Raw genomic sequence first — 18,785 nt, 5'->3', positions numbered from 1 at the left:
TCTTCTGCAGAGAACTGACAAGGCTAGGATGGTACAATATCTGAGAATTCATGACTCATGATTTTATCTATCCATGCTAAAATGTGGCAATGATATTCAAGATCCACAGACAAAGGTGCATATCCATGATTTTTAACATATTTTAACTGGCATTTTTAATGGGCTCCGCATTTTCAAATTTCATCATTTGTGGGTGTTCTTAAAAGTAGGACTATCGCACTTACTCAGGCATGACTGTAAATATATTCAAGACTGAGACGGTGTGGAAACAGGCCCTTTGACCAACAAGTCCACACTGATCCCACTAATCAACACATCCCTGAATACTACAGGTAATTTAACGTGGCCAATCCACCTAGCCTGCACATCTTTGGACTGTGGGAGGAAACCCACATAGACACAGGGAGAATATGCAACTCCACACAGATAATTGTGTAAGGGGGAAATTGAACCTGGGTCCATGGTGCTGTGAGGCAGCAGTACTAACCACTGAGCCACCATCCCATCCTGGCTATGTGAGTAAACGGGAAAGTGGAGTTCAGAATTATTAGATCAGCCCATGATCTAATTGATAGAAAAGACTCACTGAGCTGAATGATCTACATCTTCTGATATATGTAATGGTCTTACGGTTTTAAAATAAAAAGTTAGGGGCTGAATAGCTTAGTCATCTTTCAATCTAAGTGTTCTGAAAATATGAACAAATTGGCTTTATTGTCACATGTACTGAAATGAGTATGTACATGTAATCAAGACTAATTCTCTGGATTATCACATATAAGTACAGAGCGTCAAGAAGGCAGCTCACCACCCCTTCTCACAGCGATGCCCAACTTAGGATGAGCAATAAATACTGGCCCATCTAGTGTAGCCCACATTCCTCACACGAATAAAAACAACAATGCATTATGAAAGTTATCATGTGAAAATGACAGCTGTCATACAAACAACTTATCGTTATCTCAAACTCGCCTCATATTTGGTTTGGGGATTTAGAAAGAAAGGTCTTCATCTTAAAATATTCTGTTACTCTCCACAGATGGGCAATAACCAGCTGTTTCCATTAATTTTTCAACTTCTCTTTAATTTCTAATCGATTTGCTCAGAGACGTTCCTACACACCTCTGGAGTTAGGTACGCTTGAAACCAAGCCTGTTGATCCAGAAGTGGGGTCAGTAAAACTTGTTTTATATATATTTTCTCAACAGCCTTTTCAGGAATGGTATTACACCCCTCTGAACGACGTGTAACTAGAACGTACAGTTCCTAGCTGAAAAGCAGTCCCTTCCACTGTGCCAGAAGAGCCCTAATTTGTATTTAAACGATGAGAAGCACTACGTCTGTAAGTTGGTGGCGGGAAGAATCATCGGGTTACACAGCAGATTAGTTCCGGGTGCTGCGGTCGGACTTGTTTGTAGGTTGCACGCGGTGACAGTTGGGCCGGAGCTGCTCAGTGATGGCGGCGTTCTGCGGGCGCAAAGTGACATTGATGGTGATGGCTGCTGTCCTGCTCGCCGCCACCTTCGTGTCGGTGGATGCAGTGAAATCCCGCCGCCAGCCGGGACACGAGAAACAAAATAACTTCTTCAGGCGGGCGGCGAACGGCATTTCCCGGAACCTGGCGGCGGTTTTCGGAGAGGAAAACGTGCAGGCGGTGCAAAAGGTGTGGAAGCCTGTGTGTGTGTGTGTGTGGAAGAGAGAGGGATTCGGCGGGGTAGAGAGCGCGTGGGAGAGAGGGGGATTCGGGGGAGGGGAGAGAGGGGGAGAGAGAGGGAATGGGGGGAGAGAGAGGGAATGGGGGGAGAGCGCGCGAGGGAGAGAGAGGGAATGGGGGGAGAGCGCGCGAGGGAGAGAGAGGGAATGGGGGAGAGCGCGCGCGAGGGAGAGAGAGGGAATGGGGGTGAGAGCGCGCGAGGGAGAGAGAGAGAGGGAATGGGGGTGAGAGCGCGCGAGGGAGAGAGAGAGAGGGAATGGGGGTGAGAGCGCGCGAGGGAGAGAGAGAGAGGGAATGGGGGTGAGAGCGCGCGAGGGAGAGAGAGAGAGGGAATGGGGGTGAGAGCGCGCGAGGGAGAGAGAGAGAGGGAATGGGGGTGAGAGCGCGCGAGGGAGAGAGAGAGAGGGAATGGGGGTGAGAGCGCGCGAGGGAGAGAGAGAGAGGGAATGGGGGTGAGAGCGCGCGAGGGAGAGAGAGAGAGGGAATGGGGGTGAGAGCGCGCGAGGGAGAGAGAGAGAGGGAATGGGGGTGAGAGCGCGCGAGGGAGAGAGAGAGGGAATGGGGGTGAGAGCGCGCGAGGGAGAGAGAGAGAGGGAATGGGGGGGAGAGCGCGCGAGGGAGAGAGAGAGAGGGAATGGGGGGGAGAGCGCGCGAGGGAGAGAGAGAGAGGGAATGGGGGGGAGAGCGCGCGAGGGAGAGAGAGAGAGGGAATGGGGGTGAGAGCGCGCGAGGGAGAGAGAGAGAGGGAATGGGGGTGAGAGCGCGCGAGGGAGAGAGAGAGAGGGAATGGGGGTGAGAGCGCGCGAGGGAGAGAGAGAGGGAATGGGGGTGAGAGCGCGCGAGGGAGAGAGAGAGAGGGAATGGGGGGGAGAGCGCGCGAGGGAGAGAGAGAGAGGGAATGGGGGGGAGAGCGCGCGAGGGAGAGAGAGAGAGGGGGAATGGGGGGAGAGCGCGCGAGGGAGAGGGGGAATGGGGGGGAGAGCGCGCGAGGGAGTGAGAGAGAGAGGGAATGGGGGGGAGAGCGCGCGAGGGAGAGGGGGAATGGGGGGGAGAGCGCGCGAGGGAGAGAGAGAGCGGGAATGGGGGGGAGAGCGCGCGAGGGAGAGAGAGAGAGGGAATGGGGGGGGAGAGCGCGCGAGGGAGAGAGAGAGAGGGAATGGGGGGGAGAGCGCGCGAGGGAGAGAGAGAGAGGGAATGGGGGGGAGAGCGCGCGAGGGAGAGAGAGAGAGGGAATGGGGGGAGAGCGCGCGAGGGAGAGAGAGAGGGAATGGGGGGGGGAGAGCGCGCGAGAGAGAGAGGGAGAGAGAGAGGGAATGGGGGGGAGAGCGCGCGAGGGGGAGAGAGAGGGAATCGGGGGGGAGAGCGCGCGAGAGAGAGAGAGGGAATGGGGGGGTGAGAGAGAGGGAATGGGGGGGGTGAGCGCGCGAGGGGGGGAGAGAGAGAGGGAATGGGGGGGTGAGCGCGCGAGGGGGGGTGAGAGAGAGGGAATGGGGGGGTGAGCGCGCGAGGGAGAGAGAGAGAGAGAGGGAATGGGGGGGAGAGCGCGCGAGGGAGAGAGAGAGGGAATGGGGGGTGGAGAGCGCACGAGGGAGAGAGAGGGGGGGAGAGCGCCCGAGGGAGAGAGAGAGAGGGGGGGGGGGAATGGGGGGGAGAGCATGAACGAGGGGGATTCGGGGGTTGGAGAGCATGAGCGAAGGGGGGGGGAAGAGAGTGGGATTCGGGGGAGTGGAGAGCACGAGCAAGGGGGGAGAGAGGGGGGGATTCGGCAGGGGAGAGGGAGGCGTATTTGGGGGGTGGAGAGCACGAGCGAGGGGGATTCGGTGAGGGTGGAGAGCACGAGCGAGGGGGGCGGAGAGAGAGGGGGATGCGAGGGGGGCGGAGAGAGAGGGGGATTCGCGGGGGGGAGAGAGGAGGATTCGCGGCGGGGAGAGAGGAGGATTCGCGGTGGGGGGGAGAGAGGAGGATTCGGTGGGGGGAGAGAGAGGAGGATTCGGTGGGGGGAGAGAGAGGAGGATTCGGGGGGTGGAGAGCACGAGCGGGGGGGAGAGAGGAGGATTCGGGGGGTGGAGAGCACGAGCGGGGGGGAGAGAGGAGGATTCGGGGGGTGGAGAGCACGAGCGGGGGGGAGAGAGGAGGATTCGGGGGGTGGAGAGCACGAGCGGGGGGGAGAGAGGAGAATTCGGGGGGTGGAGAGCACGAGCGAGGGGGGGTAGAGAGAGAGGAGGATTCGGGGGGAGAGAGAGGAGGATTCGGGGGGGAGAGAGAGGAGGATTCGGGGGGGAGAGAGAGGAGGATTCGGTGGGGGGAGAGAGAGGAGGATTCGGGGGGTGGAGAGCACGAGCGGGGGGGAGAGAGGAGGATTCGGGGGGTGGAGAGCACGAGCGGGGGGGAGAGAGGAGGATTCGGGGGGGGAGAGAGGAGGATTCGGTGGGAGGGAGAGGAGAATTCGGGGGGTGGAGAGCACGAGCGAGGGGGGGTAGAGAGAGAGGAGGATTCGGGGGGAGAGAGAGGAGGATTCGGGGGGAGAGAGAGGAGGATTCGGGGGGGGAGAGAGAGGAGGATTCGGGGGGGGAGAGAGGAGGATTCGGGGGGGGGAGAGAGAGGAGGATTCGGGGGGGGGAGAGAGAGGAGGATTCGGGGGGGAGAGAGAGGAGGATTCGGGGGGGAGAGAGGAGGATTCGGGGGGGAGAGAGAGGAGGATTCGGGGGGGAGAGAGAGGAGGATTCGGGGGGGGAGAGAGGAGGATTCGGGGTGGAGAGAGAGGAGGATTCGGGGGGGGGGAGAGGAGGATTCGGGGGGGGGGAGAGGAGGATTGGGGGGGAGAGAGAGGATTCGGGGGGTGGAGAGCACAAGCGAGGGGGAGAGAGAGAGAGGAGGATTCGGCGGGGAGAGAGAGAGGAGGATTATTCGGGGGAGAGAGAGAGAGGAGGATTCGGCAGGGAGAGAGAAAGGAGGATTCGGGGGGGAGAGAGAGAGGAGGATTCTGGGGGTGGAGAGAACGAGCGAGGGGGAGAGAGAGAGGAGGATTCGGGGGGGAGAGAGAGAGGAGGATTCTGGGGGTGGAGAGAACGAGCGAGGGGGAGAGAGAGAGGAGGATTCGGGGGGGCGAGAGAGAGGAGGATTCTGGGGGTGGAGAGAACGAGCGAGGGGGAGAGAGAGAGGAGGATTCGGGGGGGAGAGAGAGCAGGATTCGGGGGGTGGAGAGCACGAGCGGGGGGGAGAGAGAGGAGGATTCGGGGGGTGGAGAGCACGAGCGAGGGGGAGAGAGAGAGGAGGATTCGGGGGTGGAGAGAGAGAGGGGGATTCGGTGGGGGAGAGAGAGGGGGGATTCGGTGGGGTGGAGAGCACGAGCGAGGTGGGGTAGAGAGAGGGGGATTCGGGGGGGGTGAAGAGCACGAGCGAGGGGGGCAGAGGGGGATTCGGGGGGGGTGGAGAGTCTGCGCAAGGGAGGGGGATTTGGGGGGGTGGAGAGTGCGTGCGAGAGAGAGGGGGGGATTCGGGACAGAGAGAGAGGGGGGGATTCGTTGGGGGGTGAGAGAGGGGGATTCGGGGTGGGTGGAGAGCACGAGTGAGTGGGGGAGAGATGGCGGATTCGGAGGGGTTGGAGAGCACGAGCGAGGGGGATTCGGGGGGGGTGGAGAGCACGAGCGAGGTGGGGTAGAGAGAGGGGGATTCGGGGGGGGTGGAGAGCACGAGCGAGAGGGGCAGAGGGGGATTCGGTGGGGTGAGAGAGCGCACGCGAGGGAGAGAGAGGGGGGTTGGAGAGCGCGCGAGAGAGAGGGGTGGTGAGAGTGCAAGGGAGAGAGGGATTCGGGGGGTAGGGAGAGGGAGGGTGCATGTGTGAGAGAGTGAGTGATTGGGGTGAGCGCTTGCCTGCGAGAATGCGACAGATTTGGGGGAGCGCGCGCGAGAGGGAGATGGGGAACGTGCAAGAGGGAGAGAGAAATTGGGGGAGCGTGCACGCCTTGGGTTGGGAGAGCACGCTGTGTGTGTGCGTGCGCGTGCATGTGTGAGAGAGAGATTCCACTAATTCAAGTGGCATAGTTGCACCTTACAGTGACTTTGCCCTACAACGTGCATGTGATTCCCTCTTGTATGCCTGTGTCTGTCTCTTTTAAACCTTTGTCATCTTCAACTCTAGACTGGTCATAGGACAGCATTGCGTACAGGACATAATGGTTGCTCGTGATATGAATTGCATTTCGTTTCCCATGTCAGTCATTTGTTTCACATACATTTTTTTAAGTTTTATTTTTAAAGTTCCTGCTGAGTTACCTCTAGTTTTGACCACAATTATTACGTATGACTGTGCAAGTTGGTGAGAATAGGGATGATGATCAAAATTGTTTATCTACGCATCATGCAATATGGGTGTCAATGGTAGGTCAACTTTATTGCCTGGAAAACAGTCAAGAGTCAACCATGTTGCTGGAGACCGGAGTCACATGTCAGCCAGATCAGAGAAAGGTGATAAGTTCCTTACCTAAAGATCATTAGTGAACCAGATGGGTTTCTACAACAGTCATTGTCGTTCACAGTTTTAAAGTCATTAGACCCTCAATTCCTGAAGTCTAGCAATAATACCACTAGGCCATCACCTTCACTTACGGAACTTTGTGCAGGGTGATGTTCAGTCAGCAAAGTTTGTACCAACAATTATAGATGTGAATCTAGCTTGTGGAGGGAAGCATGGGATAGTCTGGTTCAGAAATGATAAAGAACGGCTGCTGTTAGTGGAGTTTTTTTTAATACTGGTGCAATTGTTTAGTTGAAAAGTTAGATTGAATTTCTCAATTATGAATGATCTGCTTCAAGTTTGGTCTCTCAAGTGTCTAGCTGAGTGGAATCACAGCTTTTTCAAGAATGGATATCAAATGAGCATTAAACAGCACAGGAGCAGTGAAGGGGCTTAAATTGGTGGTAGGAGAGGTATATCTGAATGTAATCAATGTACAAGTGATGCCAAAAAGTAAGAGCATGATGCTGAAAGAAAGGAGTGGCAACAGATGGCCTGGAAAGGTGCAGAAATTAGGGGAGAACCACTATTACCACTGCAATAACTTGAATGTACAAGTAAGAATGTAGGAATTTAGTGGTATCCTATGGATGTTTTGTGATCTCTTTGAATGGTGGAACAGCTCTAACCCAAATGCTTCGCTCCCGTTCCTGGAGTTTTGCAGGAAAATAGTGGTTTTGACCGAGCTGAAAGCCGCAAGGAATATCAGAAGGACAATGCTTTTGTGGTCACAGTCACAGGATATCACTTCTAGCATTTGAGTTGAGGTGGTTGCATATAGTATTGATAGATGGTGTGTTGTAACAATGACTTGTTGGAGTGTTAATCTATTTCTGTGAGCTGCTTGCTGACTGGCTCTCTATTTCAATTTTTATGTATGTGGATTTTTTTTACTTATTTTAGATTTCATACCTCCTTTTCTCTCTTTCACATCTGAACCTTTAATGCACATAACATATAATATTATGTATTAATTTAAGTTATTTTTCTTTGCCCCCAGTATCTAGCTCTAAAATTATGTGGATATTATAGATAAGATCCATTTTTGCTGGAAATACCTTCAACCCTGATCTGTACTGTTTAAATGTAGTCATTATGTCAACAGAACTTGATAGTACCCAGAAGGTGGAGCTATTTGCTACTGATGTATATGATCAAGACTTCTGTGTGTCTAGTCTTTTCCTGTCTGCTATTCTCTCAATGTTTGTGTTTAACTGCTTTGGTTTTCTGGGAAGTCTTTCCTCTACTTCAAATTAACTGCTTTTAAATTTAACTTGTGTAAATGCATATTGTTGAAGTATTTGTAATTATTTAAAAGGAAGAGGCTGTGCTGTAGTTCCTTGATGAACTCCCTTTTGTTTAAAAGAAAAGCTTCAATTTTGCTTTATCTTATTTCTTGCCATATAATCAATTAAAGTGGGCTTCATGCTTGATGGATTTCGAGCAAGCATAACTAGTGCAAGAACAGTGCAACCTGCTGCAAACAACAGCATAATAAAGCACGAATATCACTGACCATGTGCCTCAATAAGTAGTAGTGTGATCTTTTGATTGTTACACCACATCACCTTTCCACATACACCATCTGGACCTTAAATGATAAATGGAAAATAAATATTTGTGTCTTGGGTTCCAGGCAGTTGTCAAGTTCAGCTAGAGAATTGCTGTCTTTTTTTTAATGTTCAGTGGTATACCATTGCACAGTCCCACACCTTCCACTTCCTCAGATTAGTTTGCTGTTGACTACAAAGTCAGCTAGGTCAACCACATACATCGTATGGTTATCAGAGCTAGCATGGCTGAGTATTCTACAGTGAGCAATTGATTTCCCGACTTTTAAAGTGCTTCTGCTTTCTACTAGATACATCTAGGATTAATATTCTCCACTTCCAAGATGGATCGAAGAATGTGTGTGAAGTTCAGCAGCACTCTGGGTAAAGTAGGCTATTTGGCACACCCTAGACCAATTTAAACACCCTCAGCCATTGGTATATCAAAACTACTGCATATAATATTTACAGATTACTGCAGTAAATTGTTAAGTTGTTAGATGACACCTAGCATATCAGTGTCTTCTACCATCTAAAGAACAGAGGCAGTACAAGGGACCCAACAAAATCCAAATTACACATTGTCCTGATTTGAATACATTTCTCTGTTTTCTTCATTGCTGGGTCAAAATAATGGAACTTGTTCTTGACCAGCACCGTAAAAATGTTGTCTCAAGCTTCAGTAGACTGTGAAGGCTCCCCTCTATATCCAAGAGAGTAAGTAAGAGTAGATTGTAAACATTGGCTTGTATAGCTGTGTCTCCCTCCACTCCACCTGATGCAGGAACAGTGCTCCAAAAGCTTCTAATTTGATAAATGTGTTGGACTATAATCTCAAGTCGTGTGACTTCTGACACTGGATTTTGTAGTATGGAAGTTTGTTTAAAGTTGTTCTGATGGCCTTGAATGTCATGGATTAAAATGAAAATATGATGGCAGTTTGGGAGATCTGTGCTCTGTGTTGCATCATTAACACAGCTCTTTCGTAATGCTCCCAGAGATTGCTTACCTTATTTCCGTAAAGTGAGGTTTGTTTTTCCACTTGGTGAAAAGCATTGTCTAGTGGTAATAGTTTGCATAGCTGCAATATAAGCCCTAATCTAATGTTCTGTATAACATGTGTACCCTTCATTCTTGGCTTAAATTTTAATTTCCGCATAAACTTTGAAAGTCTACTAAATGAAAAGTAAAAATGTAACTTTTTAAGCAATGATATTTATTTAGGTATTATATGAGTCTCTCTCCCTTGGCCATTAGGAGGTGTCATAGGATAGGTGAAATGACAGAAGGGAGGACTGAAGCCCTTACTTTAAATACATTTTGGGTGACCGGCAATGGAAATTTGAGCTTCTTACCATGAGACAATATATGACAGCAATGTTCCGAGCATCAGGACTTGCTTGTGGTGAAGGCTTCCACTCCTTTAAAAAAAATTTAGATCTGCAGCTGAAGTGTCATAATTTTCAATACTAAAACCAAATGTAAGAAAGTGGGATTCTAAAGATGGGCTGAATAGCCTTATGGTTTTTATTTGGTTTATAGATATTGACATTTGGAATTAAAATGTGAAAGCTTTTTTCAATCTGAACCTCTTGAGTTTTCTAACTTTAAAAGGCAGTGAATCATCAGTTATTGAATATTGGGGACTGATACGTAGATTGCAGGACGTGGGGATCAGACTGGGAAGTTGGATTTGTAGTAAAGTTTGGACCCAAAGTTCATCTTATAATTAGTTTGATCTAACTAGCACAGATGATTGTGTTTCAAACAATTTTATTACTGTACTTGAGGTACTTGTGACATCTAGCTATTGAAGGCCAAGCAAGAAGTCTCATGAGATCTCTGACATTAGGTGGTGATATCCCATACATTCTAACTGTTACAAGCTTTCTAACATTATGGTTTACATTGAAGATCAGCCATGGACCAATTGAGAATTGGCTTGAGGGTCTATATGGTTTGCACCTCATTGATACTTTTTTCTAATCACTCAAAGGATCGGCTGAAATGCCATTTATTGCCTATCCCTATTTACTCTTGAAGGCGTTGGTCAGATGTGTCATGAGCCACTGCAATCCATGTGGTATGGGTACACTCTTAGTGTTTATGGGAAGAGTGAATTCCAGGATTTTGGCCTAGTGTCAGTGAAGGAGCAGCAGTAGATCTAAGTTAGAATGGTGTAAACTTGAATGAGAACTTGTAGGTGGTGGTACTTCTGTGTATCTGCTGCCATTTGCCTTGCGAAGTTGCTGCAGGGTGTCTTGCCGATTGTAAATATACTTTCACTGTTGGAGTGAATGTTCACATTGTTTGATGTAACGTCAGTTAAGCAGAGTACTTTGAACTTGATGGTTTTGGGCACCTTGTGTGATTGGGGCTGCCCTCCCATCCGGGCAATTGGGGAATATCCTATCACACTCCTGACTTGTGGCCTGAACGTAATGGACAGAGTTTGAGGAATTGGGAGGTGAGTTTACTTGTTGCAGAATTCCAGTACTCGGAGAAGCTCTTGTAGCTGTAGTAATTTATATACTGTTTAAAATACATGATTTAATGAGAAATATTCCTTCAGTTCTTCTCCAGGATTACTGAACAGTTTGTGTTTGGCATGGATGTGTTTCTGCACACCATATGGAAAATATGGATTGATCTTCTGGATGTTCTTGGAATTGATGGTAAGACTAGTTTAATATGTTACTGGGGGATTTTTACTTAGAAAATTGAAGTCAAGGAAGTTTTTGGGTCATTATGCTTATCACAGCCTGCTTAACTTGTCACAAATTTGTATGGGAGCCTCTACTGTAGCCACCAAATGAGTGTTAGAAGACCTATACTTCCCCTGAGTTTTTGTTTTCATTTTAAAGAGAATCACATAGTTTTATACCTTCAGTTCTATGAACTTTGAACATATGTCATTAGGCATTTTTATCCTCCTACTCTTGCATGGTCAAGAGAAGCTTTTGTGTTGGAGTTTAAAAGACTTAGTCGCTGGGGTTGCATTGTATATGGGTCATCTGAATGGGAAGGTCTGCTTTTGTGGGTCAGTTTCACTCCAGCTTTTGCATTTCGTTAGAAAATAAAAGCAGTCATTGACATTGAACTTGAAATTAACTAACTTACAGCTACTCAGCAATTTTAAGTCACTCAAGTTATTATTCCAACAGCCTTATGCAGTTGGTGAACTGGCACAGCTTTTAATCATAACTGTGCTCCAGACCATATGACTCATGGAGGAGATTAAAATAAGCCAAACTTTCTTGTTATCTGTTGTGCATTCTAATGTTTGTATGTTATATGACAGGGTTGTAAGATGGATATCTGTTTTTGCAGTTGAAGTTCACTGGGTAGGAGCAAATGTATAGCTTGGAAGGTTGCACAGTTTGTTTAAAGATTTCATTTCTGCAAAGAATCTTTATAGTGACCGGCTAAAGTTTGTTATCACAAGCAAAGTTGAATTCTCTATTATTTCTTGCAGGAACAAATGTGAGCCAGTATTTGAATCCAACAACAGCTGTAAACCACCCAACTCAAGTTCTCCTTTTAGTTGTGGCTGTACTTGTAGCTTATTGGTTTTTGTCAATGTTTATGGGACTTCTGTTTTATACATTACGCACAATGTTTGGCTGCTTCTTCTGGATTGCACGAATTGTCTTTTTTGCCCTCGCTTGTCTCTACATTCTGCAGAAATCTGAAGGTGACCCCGAAGGTGCTGTGCTCCCACTTTGTTTTGTAGTTTTGACGTACATTATGACTGGTCCAGTTGGTTTCTATTGGAGGAGAAATGTAAGTCATGTAGAGGAAAAACTTGATCATCTTGATGGTCAAATCAGGCTTATGAACATTCGTCTCAATAGAGTATTGGAAAAACTCGATCAAAATACTGGTTAGTGTTAGAAGGAATGCTGTTGCTTATCACCAGCACTGTATAATGGATAGTGAATCACTGTCTAACAAGTGTGAATAACCCATGTTCAAGGATTTATGTTAGTTAATTTTTTTGCAACTTATACTTGCCTGGTTTATATTCATCAGTCACACTATACATGGAAATAACTTTTAAGTTCTTTTTATTAATTTTGTTTTCTTTGTCTTAAATGTATATGATCAAGTGTTTTTTAGTGCAAACAGAATTAAATTTTCCACCAAAACAAATGCCAAACAAAGGACCATTTTTTTCCCTCAAATTTGTTCTTACTAAAGGAATAGGCTGGAAGAATACATTTGTGCTCATAATTATGCACTATTGTGATTTGTTGTGTAAGTACACTGAATGTGAAGGATAGCTGTAATTTTTTTAGTGTTTAGTATAGTTTGTGAAGCAACTGAATAAATTTCAAGTCAAAAATCTGTATAATCTTTTCACCCATTTTCCCCTCTGTCCCTTTTCAGTGCTGCTACATTATTGGACCCTGAATTACATAAGTAAGAATCTATTTAAGTAGGTGTGTTCTGTATGTAATGTGCTGTAGTGAAAAATCACCATATCTACTGTGTACCTCACTAGTGTTTTCCCCTTTAGTTTTGTGGGTGCATTTCATGTGAATTACAGTATGGAAATGTGTATATTTTTCAAACTGCAGATTTTGCCAATGGATTCGTATATTCTGGACCAATTAAGATGGCATGTTTGTAAATGTGATGAGTAATTTGACTGGGTTATTTGTCTATAGTTTAATTATGGCATGCAATATTGAGGCAAATGAATAAGAAATTGTTCGAACTAAACACGAATATATCTACTAATGTTTCTTAATCATAAAGACTTTCTGCCCCACCTCTGGTTTCCACAAGAGCTCAGCTGAGATAGTAGAGAACCTCAAATTTGCAAAGTCGGTCACACAAATTTGTATTCACTTCTCTTTTTGAGAAGTGGCCTTTTAAATTCTACAAGGTAGATTCTTAGTATAACGTTAGCCCTAACTGAATAATGCTTTTTAAATGAGACATGAATGGTATTCCCATTGAATGACTGACTAGTATGTGTTTTGGAGCTGATGGATCCAATTCAACTAATTTTGTGATGAAAGTTCCTGAATGTCTCTGCCCTGGTCATGTAAGGAAAACCTTGGACAGAAGGATTTTTAACTGATGAAATTGCTGCAATTTACAATCAAACTGTGTGGAACTAACACTAACAGTAAAGTACCAATAAATTGCATTGATTTACTTGGTTCCAGATAATGTGCCTTTTGGGAGTAAATGATGTTATATATAATGGTCTTTGGAAATGATTGCTAAAAGGAAAATAAAGGCTGAAAATATTTGTTCACTTGGACAATATTATTGATTTCTCTACCTGTAGGACAAAGTAGAATAATGAGAATTCTTTTGAATTATGACATGCAGAATAAACAACCAGTGATTAGATTATATTGTATATTGATTACTTAAATTGCAACAGTAACTGTACTTGAGCTTGTTTTGACCAAATTTACAATTCAAGATGGATTGCAATAATTACGAAATTAAGATTATTTAATGTACATGGATTTCTGCTGATTTCAGAACATTTGTGATACTATGTATATCACAAGTTTTGATATTGACAGCTGTAATAAGTAGAATCATTTGATATGCTTTTTAAATATCACAACTGCAATTAACTTATTTTGACTGCTTTTTTTTAAGAAAGAAACATATCTCCAGATTCACATTTTAAATTTGGGTGTTTGTTAAATTTGCTGTATTTAATCTCACTGTGATGTATTTTGGATTTTGTTCAATCTCCAGGTATTATTTTTAACTAAAATGGATAATAAGAATCTGTTAAGCAGAATGTTACTGTGTGTTAATAAAGGTTTAAAAAACAGTTTGGGTGTTTTTAAACTTACTTGGGATCTTTTGAGCATCAAGCTATCATTTTAATGACTGCCACTGACCTCGTCTTCCCTGGAGATCCTCCTACACAGACTCCATCTCATTGTCCACCAATGCTGCATAGCCCTATCTTCTTCACAAAATTTACAAACAGACCCATACTTCCACCTCCTTCATGCTCCGCTGAACTTACATCTTACTGTTTTGGTTCTTTTTTTTTCTCCCCATGTCCAGACTATTCCCATTTACATTCATGATTTTTTTGATGCTTTTAGTTTGGTTCCACAATTTCTAGTTTCTTGGCTTCAGCTGTCTCCTCTTATCTATGGATTTGCATTCCCTTTACATGTTCATGCTTCGTCATGATAGTCTGAAGCCTGTCTGCTTGCACCTTGAAAGGAAGTCTGATAATCCTCATCCACTATCGCATTCCTCCATCTGGTGAAGTCCAAGTCAAAGTTATGGTTGTGGGTACTTGCATAGATCCCGGTTGGGCTTGTCTCTTTAGATTATGTGGAGCTTTTCTCTGGTGGATTGAGTTTTTCAGCTCTCGCCTGGAATTAGAAAAATTAATCAATTTTACTTACAATTTCCATTCTTCTGTCATCTTCACCAGGTACATCTGAGCCTTCCTTTCGCTTCCTTGATTTCTTTGTTTCAAATTCAGGGGATTGGCTATTCATGAATATTCACTACAAACCCATTGACTGCCACAGTTACTTTGATAAAATATTTCTTTTCATGCAACTTTCTGCAAGGGCTCCATTCCATTCTCCTAGTTTCTCCGTCTCCATTACATGTGTTCTGAAGATGTCATCTTCCACAGAGGTGCTTCTGACATGTCCTTTTTCCTCAGCATTGGGTGGAAATCCAATGTTGACAGGGCCCTGTCTAACCCATTTCCTTCACTCCCATCTTCACCACTCCCCCTATCTCCCTGAACAACAACAGGGTTAACTTTGTCCTCACTTTCCATCCCACCAGTCTCTGCATTCAAAGGATCACCCTACACCATTTTCACTACCTCCAGCAGGATGCCATCATCAAATCACATCTCTCCTCCCCTGCATCATCACTGTTGACTCAGAATTTTGCAGGGACCATTCCCTCTGCAACTCTTTGGTCCACTCATCCATCCCTCATAACACTTCCCACCTCCAAATGGCAGAAGGTGTAAGATTTTGCCTTTTGCTGCCTCAGGCATCCCCCCCCCCAAAAAAAACACCCACGCCTTCCAGCTGAAGCAGTGTACCAGGGATCATCCTGGTGAAATGCCTTCACTGAAATGATACCTTTCCTGAAATAGGGGGACCAAAATTGTTCACAATACTCTAGTGTCCTCTGGATTTCTCTAGCCTGCTATCCCAGTTCGCTAACTTTGCTTTCATGCCCACATGGTTGCTATTATTTACGTTTTATATACTAGTTTTAGACACATATTTCTTCCTTTCAAATTGGATGTAAAATTCCATCATATTGTGCTTGCTATTACCTTGAAGTTCCTCTACTCTGAGGTAAAGAATTAATTCTGTCACATTACATCATATCAACTTTGGTTTAATCTACTCCTAGGCTTTTTCCAGAACATGCTCATTTGAGAAACTAACTTGAAATCATTCCCAGCAAAGTAAGAGGCTGGTTAACTAATTGGTCTAGTTTTGGACATACCATAGAGCACTAAACAGACCCTTTGGTCCAACCAGTCCATGCCAAACACAATGTCTAACTAAACTTGTCCCACCTGCCTGCTCCTGGCCCATATCCCTCCAAGCTTTTAATTTTCATGTATTTATCTGAAGCTTTTAAGCATGGTGAGAGCAAAAGAGGGAAGATAGGGAATAAAGAGAAACGATGAGGCCAGGCTTGAGTGTTAACAGTGAACAAAGAAATGGTTGCCTCCCAGTGGGCCAAAAAGAGAAGAGGGCAGCGTTTAATTGCATGTACGTAGATGCATGGAGTGTAGTGAACAAATCTGGGGACATGGAAGCAGAAATTGCAGTGATGAATACGATTTAGTAGTATTTACAGAAATATGGCTGAAGCCAGAATAGGATTGGATTCTTAACATCCTTGGGTTATGAGATTTTTTATTAGAAACAGGGTGAGTAAAACAGGAGGAGGTGTAGCAGTCTTGGTCAAAGATAATATCACAGCTCTTGATTGAGATGCATAAAAAATCTATATTGTTGGAGACACAAAACAGGAAGGAAGCAGTGATCTTGTTGGGTATTTGTTACAGACTTCCAAGTAGAGAGCATTTGTAAGTAGATTATGGATACATACAAGACAAAGAAGTTTGTGATAGTTAGAGATTTCAATTACCTTACGGTAAACTGAGAAAAAGTTGGGTACAGGGCAAGAAGGGGAAAAATTCCTGCAATGTGTACAGGGGAACTTTCTGGAACAGTATGTTTTTAGAGCTATCCAGGGCGGGATCTGTGCTGGATCTGGTCTTTGGAAATGAGGCAGGCCAAATGGAGAACGTCAGAACACGGAACCATTTGGGAAATGGCAATCATAATACAATATGATTTGATATCAAGTTGGAAAAGGATAAAGATTAATTAAGAATTAAGAACCCAGACTGTAAAAGGGTAGATCTTAGGAATCTAAAAGTTTAACTGGAACAGGTTAATTGGAAATGCATTTTTGCATTTTGATAAAGCAGTGGATGAAAAATGGGACACTTTCAAAAGAGAGATTGATAGGCTTCAAGCTTGGTACATGCCCATGAGAAATATGTTTAGGGTATTCAAAGCTGGAGTAATCTGGGTGACAATAGATATTAAAGACTAAAGAAGGAAGAGAAAAGAGGCATATAATTGTATACTGGAATGATAACAGCAATAAAAATGTAGAAGTGAGGTTAAGGCTGGAATAAGGAAGGCCAAGAGGTAGCGTGAGGAAAGAATAGCAGGCCACACTAAAACAAATAGATGTTCTTTAAAAGTATTAAAAGTAAAAGATTATCAAAGAATAGGGTGAGATGGCTAGTGGTTGTGGGAGCATAAGGAACAAGCAGGGTAAGCTGCTGACTGAAGCAAAGGGAATGGCAGGATTACTAAATGAATACTTTGCTTCAGTCTATACCAAATCATAAGATGGTGACAATGGCCTAGTTGAAAAGATGGATATTGAGCAACGAAGCAGCATAATGTCAGATACAGACAACGTCTGGCAGCTCTCCAGGTAGGAATGTCACCAGGCCTGCATAGGATACACACTAGATTGCCAAGAGAGCTAAGGGAGCAAATTGCCAAATCATTGACAGCAATTTTCTCTCTGAGCACAGGATTAGTCCTGGGGGTCTAGAGATTGTAAATGTGATACTCCTATTTAAGAAGGGGAATGAAGAATAACCTAGGAAACTACAGACCTGTCTGCTTGACATCAATACTGGGAAAACTGATGGAGGCCATAATATGGGATAAGATAAATGGGCACTTAGAGAAAAATAAGTTAATACTTAATAAGTTAGATACTCAATATGGCTTTGTCATGTCTGACAAATTTAATTGTGTTCTTTGATGAGGCGGTGGATGAGGGTGTGGCTGTTGTATAGTCGGACTTTCAGAAAGTATTTGATACTGTGCCACGTGGCAGGTGAGTTACCAAATTAGAAATGTTTGGCACCATGGAATAAAGGTTGTATAAAAGAAAACTCAGACTAAGTATAGATGGGCATTTCTTAGACTTCTGATGAGTTGAAAGTGGTGTTCCCCAGGGATTAGGGACCCTTGTTTTTTCTGATTTATGTGAACGTAAATTTGGAGATGGATAATGAGGGCAAGGTTTTGAAGTTTGCAAATGATACTAAGTTAAAGAGAATAGTGAATTGTGAGGATGATGCTGAGAGACTTCAGAGAGACATTTGCAAGTTGGCCAAATGGGCAGACACCTGGTAGATGAAATTCAATGCAGGGAAATTTGTGGTAATGCATTTTGGTGAAGAAATACAGAGAGACAAGACAATTTTGGGTGGCACACAGGAATGGAGGGACCTCAGGGTTCAAGTGCATAATTCTTTGAAGGTGGCCAGGCAAATTGAAAAGGTTATTAGTAAGGCTTTTCAGATTCTTGGGTTCATAAATAGAAGGAGAGTATGAATACAAGGAAGTAATGCTACACTACTAATCATTGATCAGACCACATTTAAAATAATGTGTTCAGTTCTGGGCACCTCATTAAAGACCTGGAGAAATTGCAAAGGAGATTTACTAGAATGATACTAGGAATGAAGGATTTTAGATACAAGGAAAGGTTAGAGAAATTAGTCATATTCTCCTTGAAGCAGAGAAGGTTAAGAGGTGACCTTATTGAGGTAACAAAGTGTGAAGCTGGATGAACACAGCAGGCTAAGCAGCATCTCAGGAGCACAAAAGCTGATGTTTCGGGCCTAGACCCTTCATCCTTGATGCCCGAAACATCAGCTTTTGTGCTCCTGAGATGCTGCTTGGCCTGCTGTGTTCATCCAGCTTCACACTTTGTCATCTTGGATTCTCCAGCATCTGCAGTTCCCATTATCTCTGATCACAACCTTATTGAGGTGTTCAAAGTTATGAACAATTTTGACAGAGTAAAGAAAGTATTGTTTCCATTAGTTAGTAAGTCAGTAATGTGGTAATGTCATAAGTCATCTTCGTGTGGTACTTGATTTGCCATTCTTACATGGTGAAGAAGATAATATTGGCAATGTGAAGTATGTGTGCGCTTTCATGTGTCAACTGATTTTGATTTGAAACTGTGAGGGAGATATTGATAAACTCAAGCAATACAGAAGGAAAGAAAACAGTAAAATGTGCATAATAGTCCAACTTGTGTGTACCTTAGAACTGTGGTCCAATTTTTTTATTCATTTACAGGATGAGGTTGTCACTGACCAGGCAGCATTTTTAGCCCATCCCGAATTGCCCAGAGGGCAGTTAAGAGTCAACCACAATTCTGTAGGTCTGGAACCACATGTAGGCCAGACCAGGTAAGGATGGCAGTTTCCTTCTCTGAAGAATATTAGTGAACCAGATGGATTTTCCAACAATCGACAATGGGTTCACAATTACCATTAGGCCCTTAATTCCAGGTATTTATTGAATTCAGATTCCACCATCTGCCATGGCAGGATTCAAACCCAGGTCCCCAGAACATTATCTGGGTTTCTGGATTAATAGTCAAGCAATAATACCACTAGGCT

The 18,785-nt window shown here is 44.8% G+C and overlaps 1 protein-coding gene across 1 annotated transcript; it reads left to right on the top strand.

Annotated features, from left to right (window-relative positions):
- The first annotated feature begins 1,397 nt into the window (after positions 1-1,397).
- On the top strand, positions 1,398-13,565 carry bri3bp (bri3 binding protein). The gene is made up of 3 exons (XM_048556621.2): positions 1,398-1,663; positions 10,353-10,455; positions 11,256-13,565. Exons 1-3 carry the CDS (start codon positions 1,457-1,459, stop codon positions 11,666-11,668), a joined length of 723 nt encoding a protein of 240 aa, XP_048412578.1. The 5' UTR covers positions 1,398-1,456; the 3' UTR covers positions 11,669-13,565.
- Positions 13,566-18,785: the final 5,220 nt, after the last annotated feature.

This window comes from Stegostoma tigrinum, chromosome 26 (assembly GCF_030684315.1).
Source record: "Stegostoma tigrinum isolate sSteTig4 chromosome 26, sSteTig4.hap1, whole genome shotgun sequence".
NCBI classification, from domain to species: Eukaryota; Metazoa; Chordata; class Chondrichthyes; order Orectolobiformes; family Stegostomatidae; genus Stegostoma; species Stegostoma tigrinum.
The sequence above is the reverse complement of the archived record's forward strand: the minus strand, read 5'-3'. Positions and strand labels throughout refer to the sequence as shown.

What these genes read in the sequence shown, in the direction of transcription:
- bri3bp (XM_048556621.2), top strand. Translation starts at nt 1,457, where the DNA reads ATGGCGGCGTTCTGCGGGCGCAAAGTGACATTGATGGTGATGGCTGCT. An exon ending in ACGTGCAGGCGGTGCAAAAG is followed by an intron (nt 1,664 to 10,352) that starts GTGTGGAAGCCT and finishes ATATTCCTTCAG; the next exon opens with TTCTTCTCCAGGATTACTGA. An exon ending in GGATGTTCTTGGAATTGATG is followed by an intron (nt 10,456 to 11,255) that starts GTAAGACTAGTT and finishes TATTTCTTGCAG; the next exon opens with GAACAAATGTGAGCCAGTAT.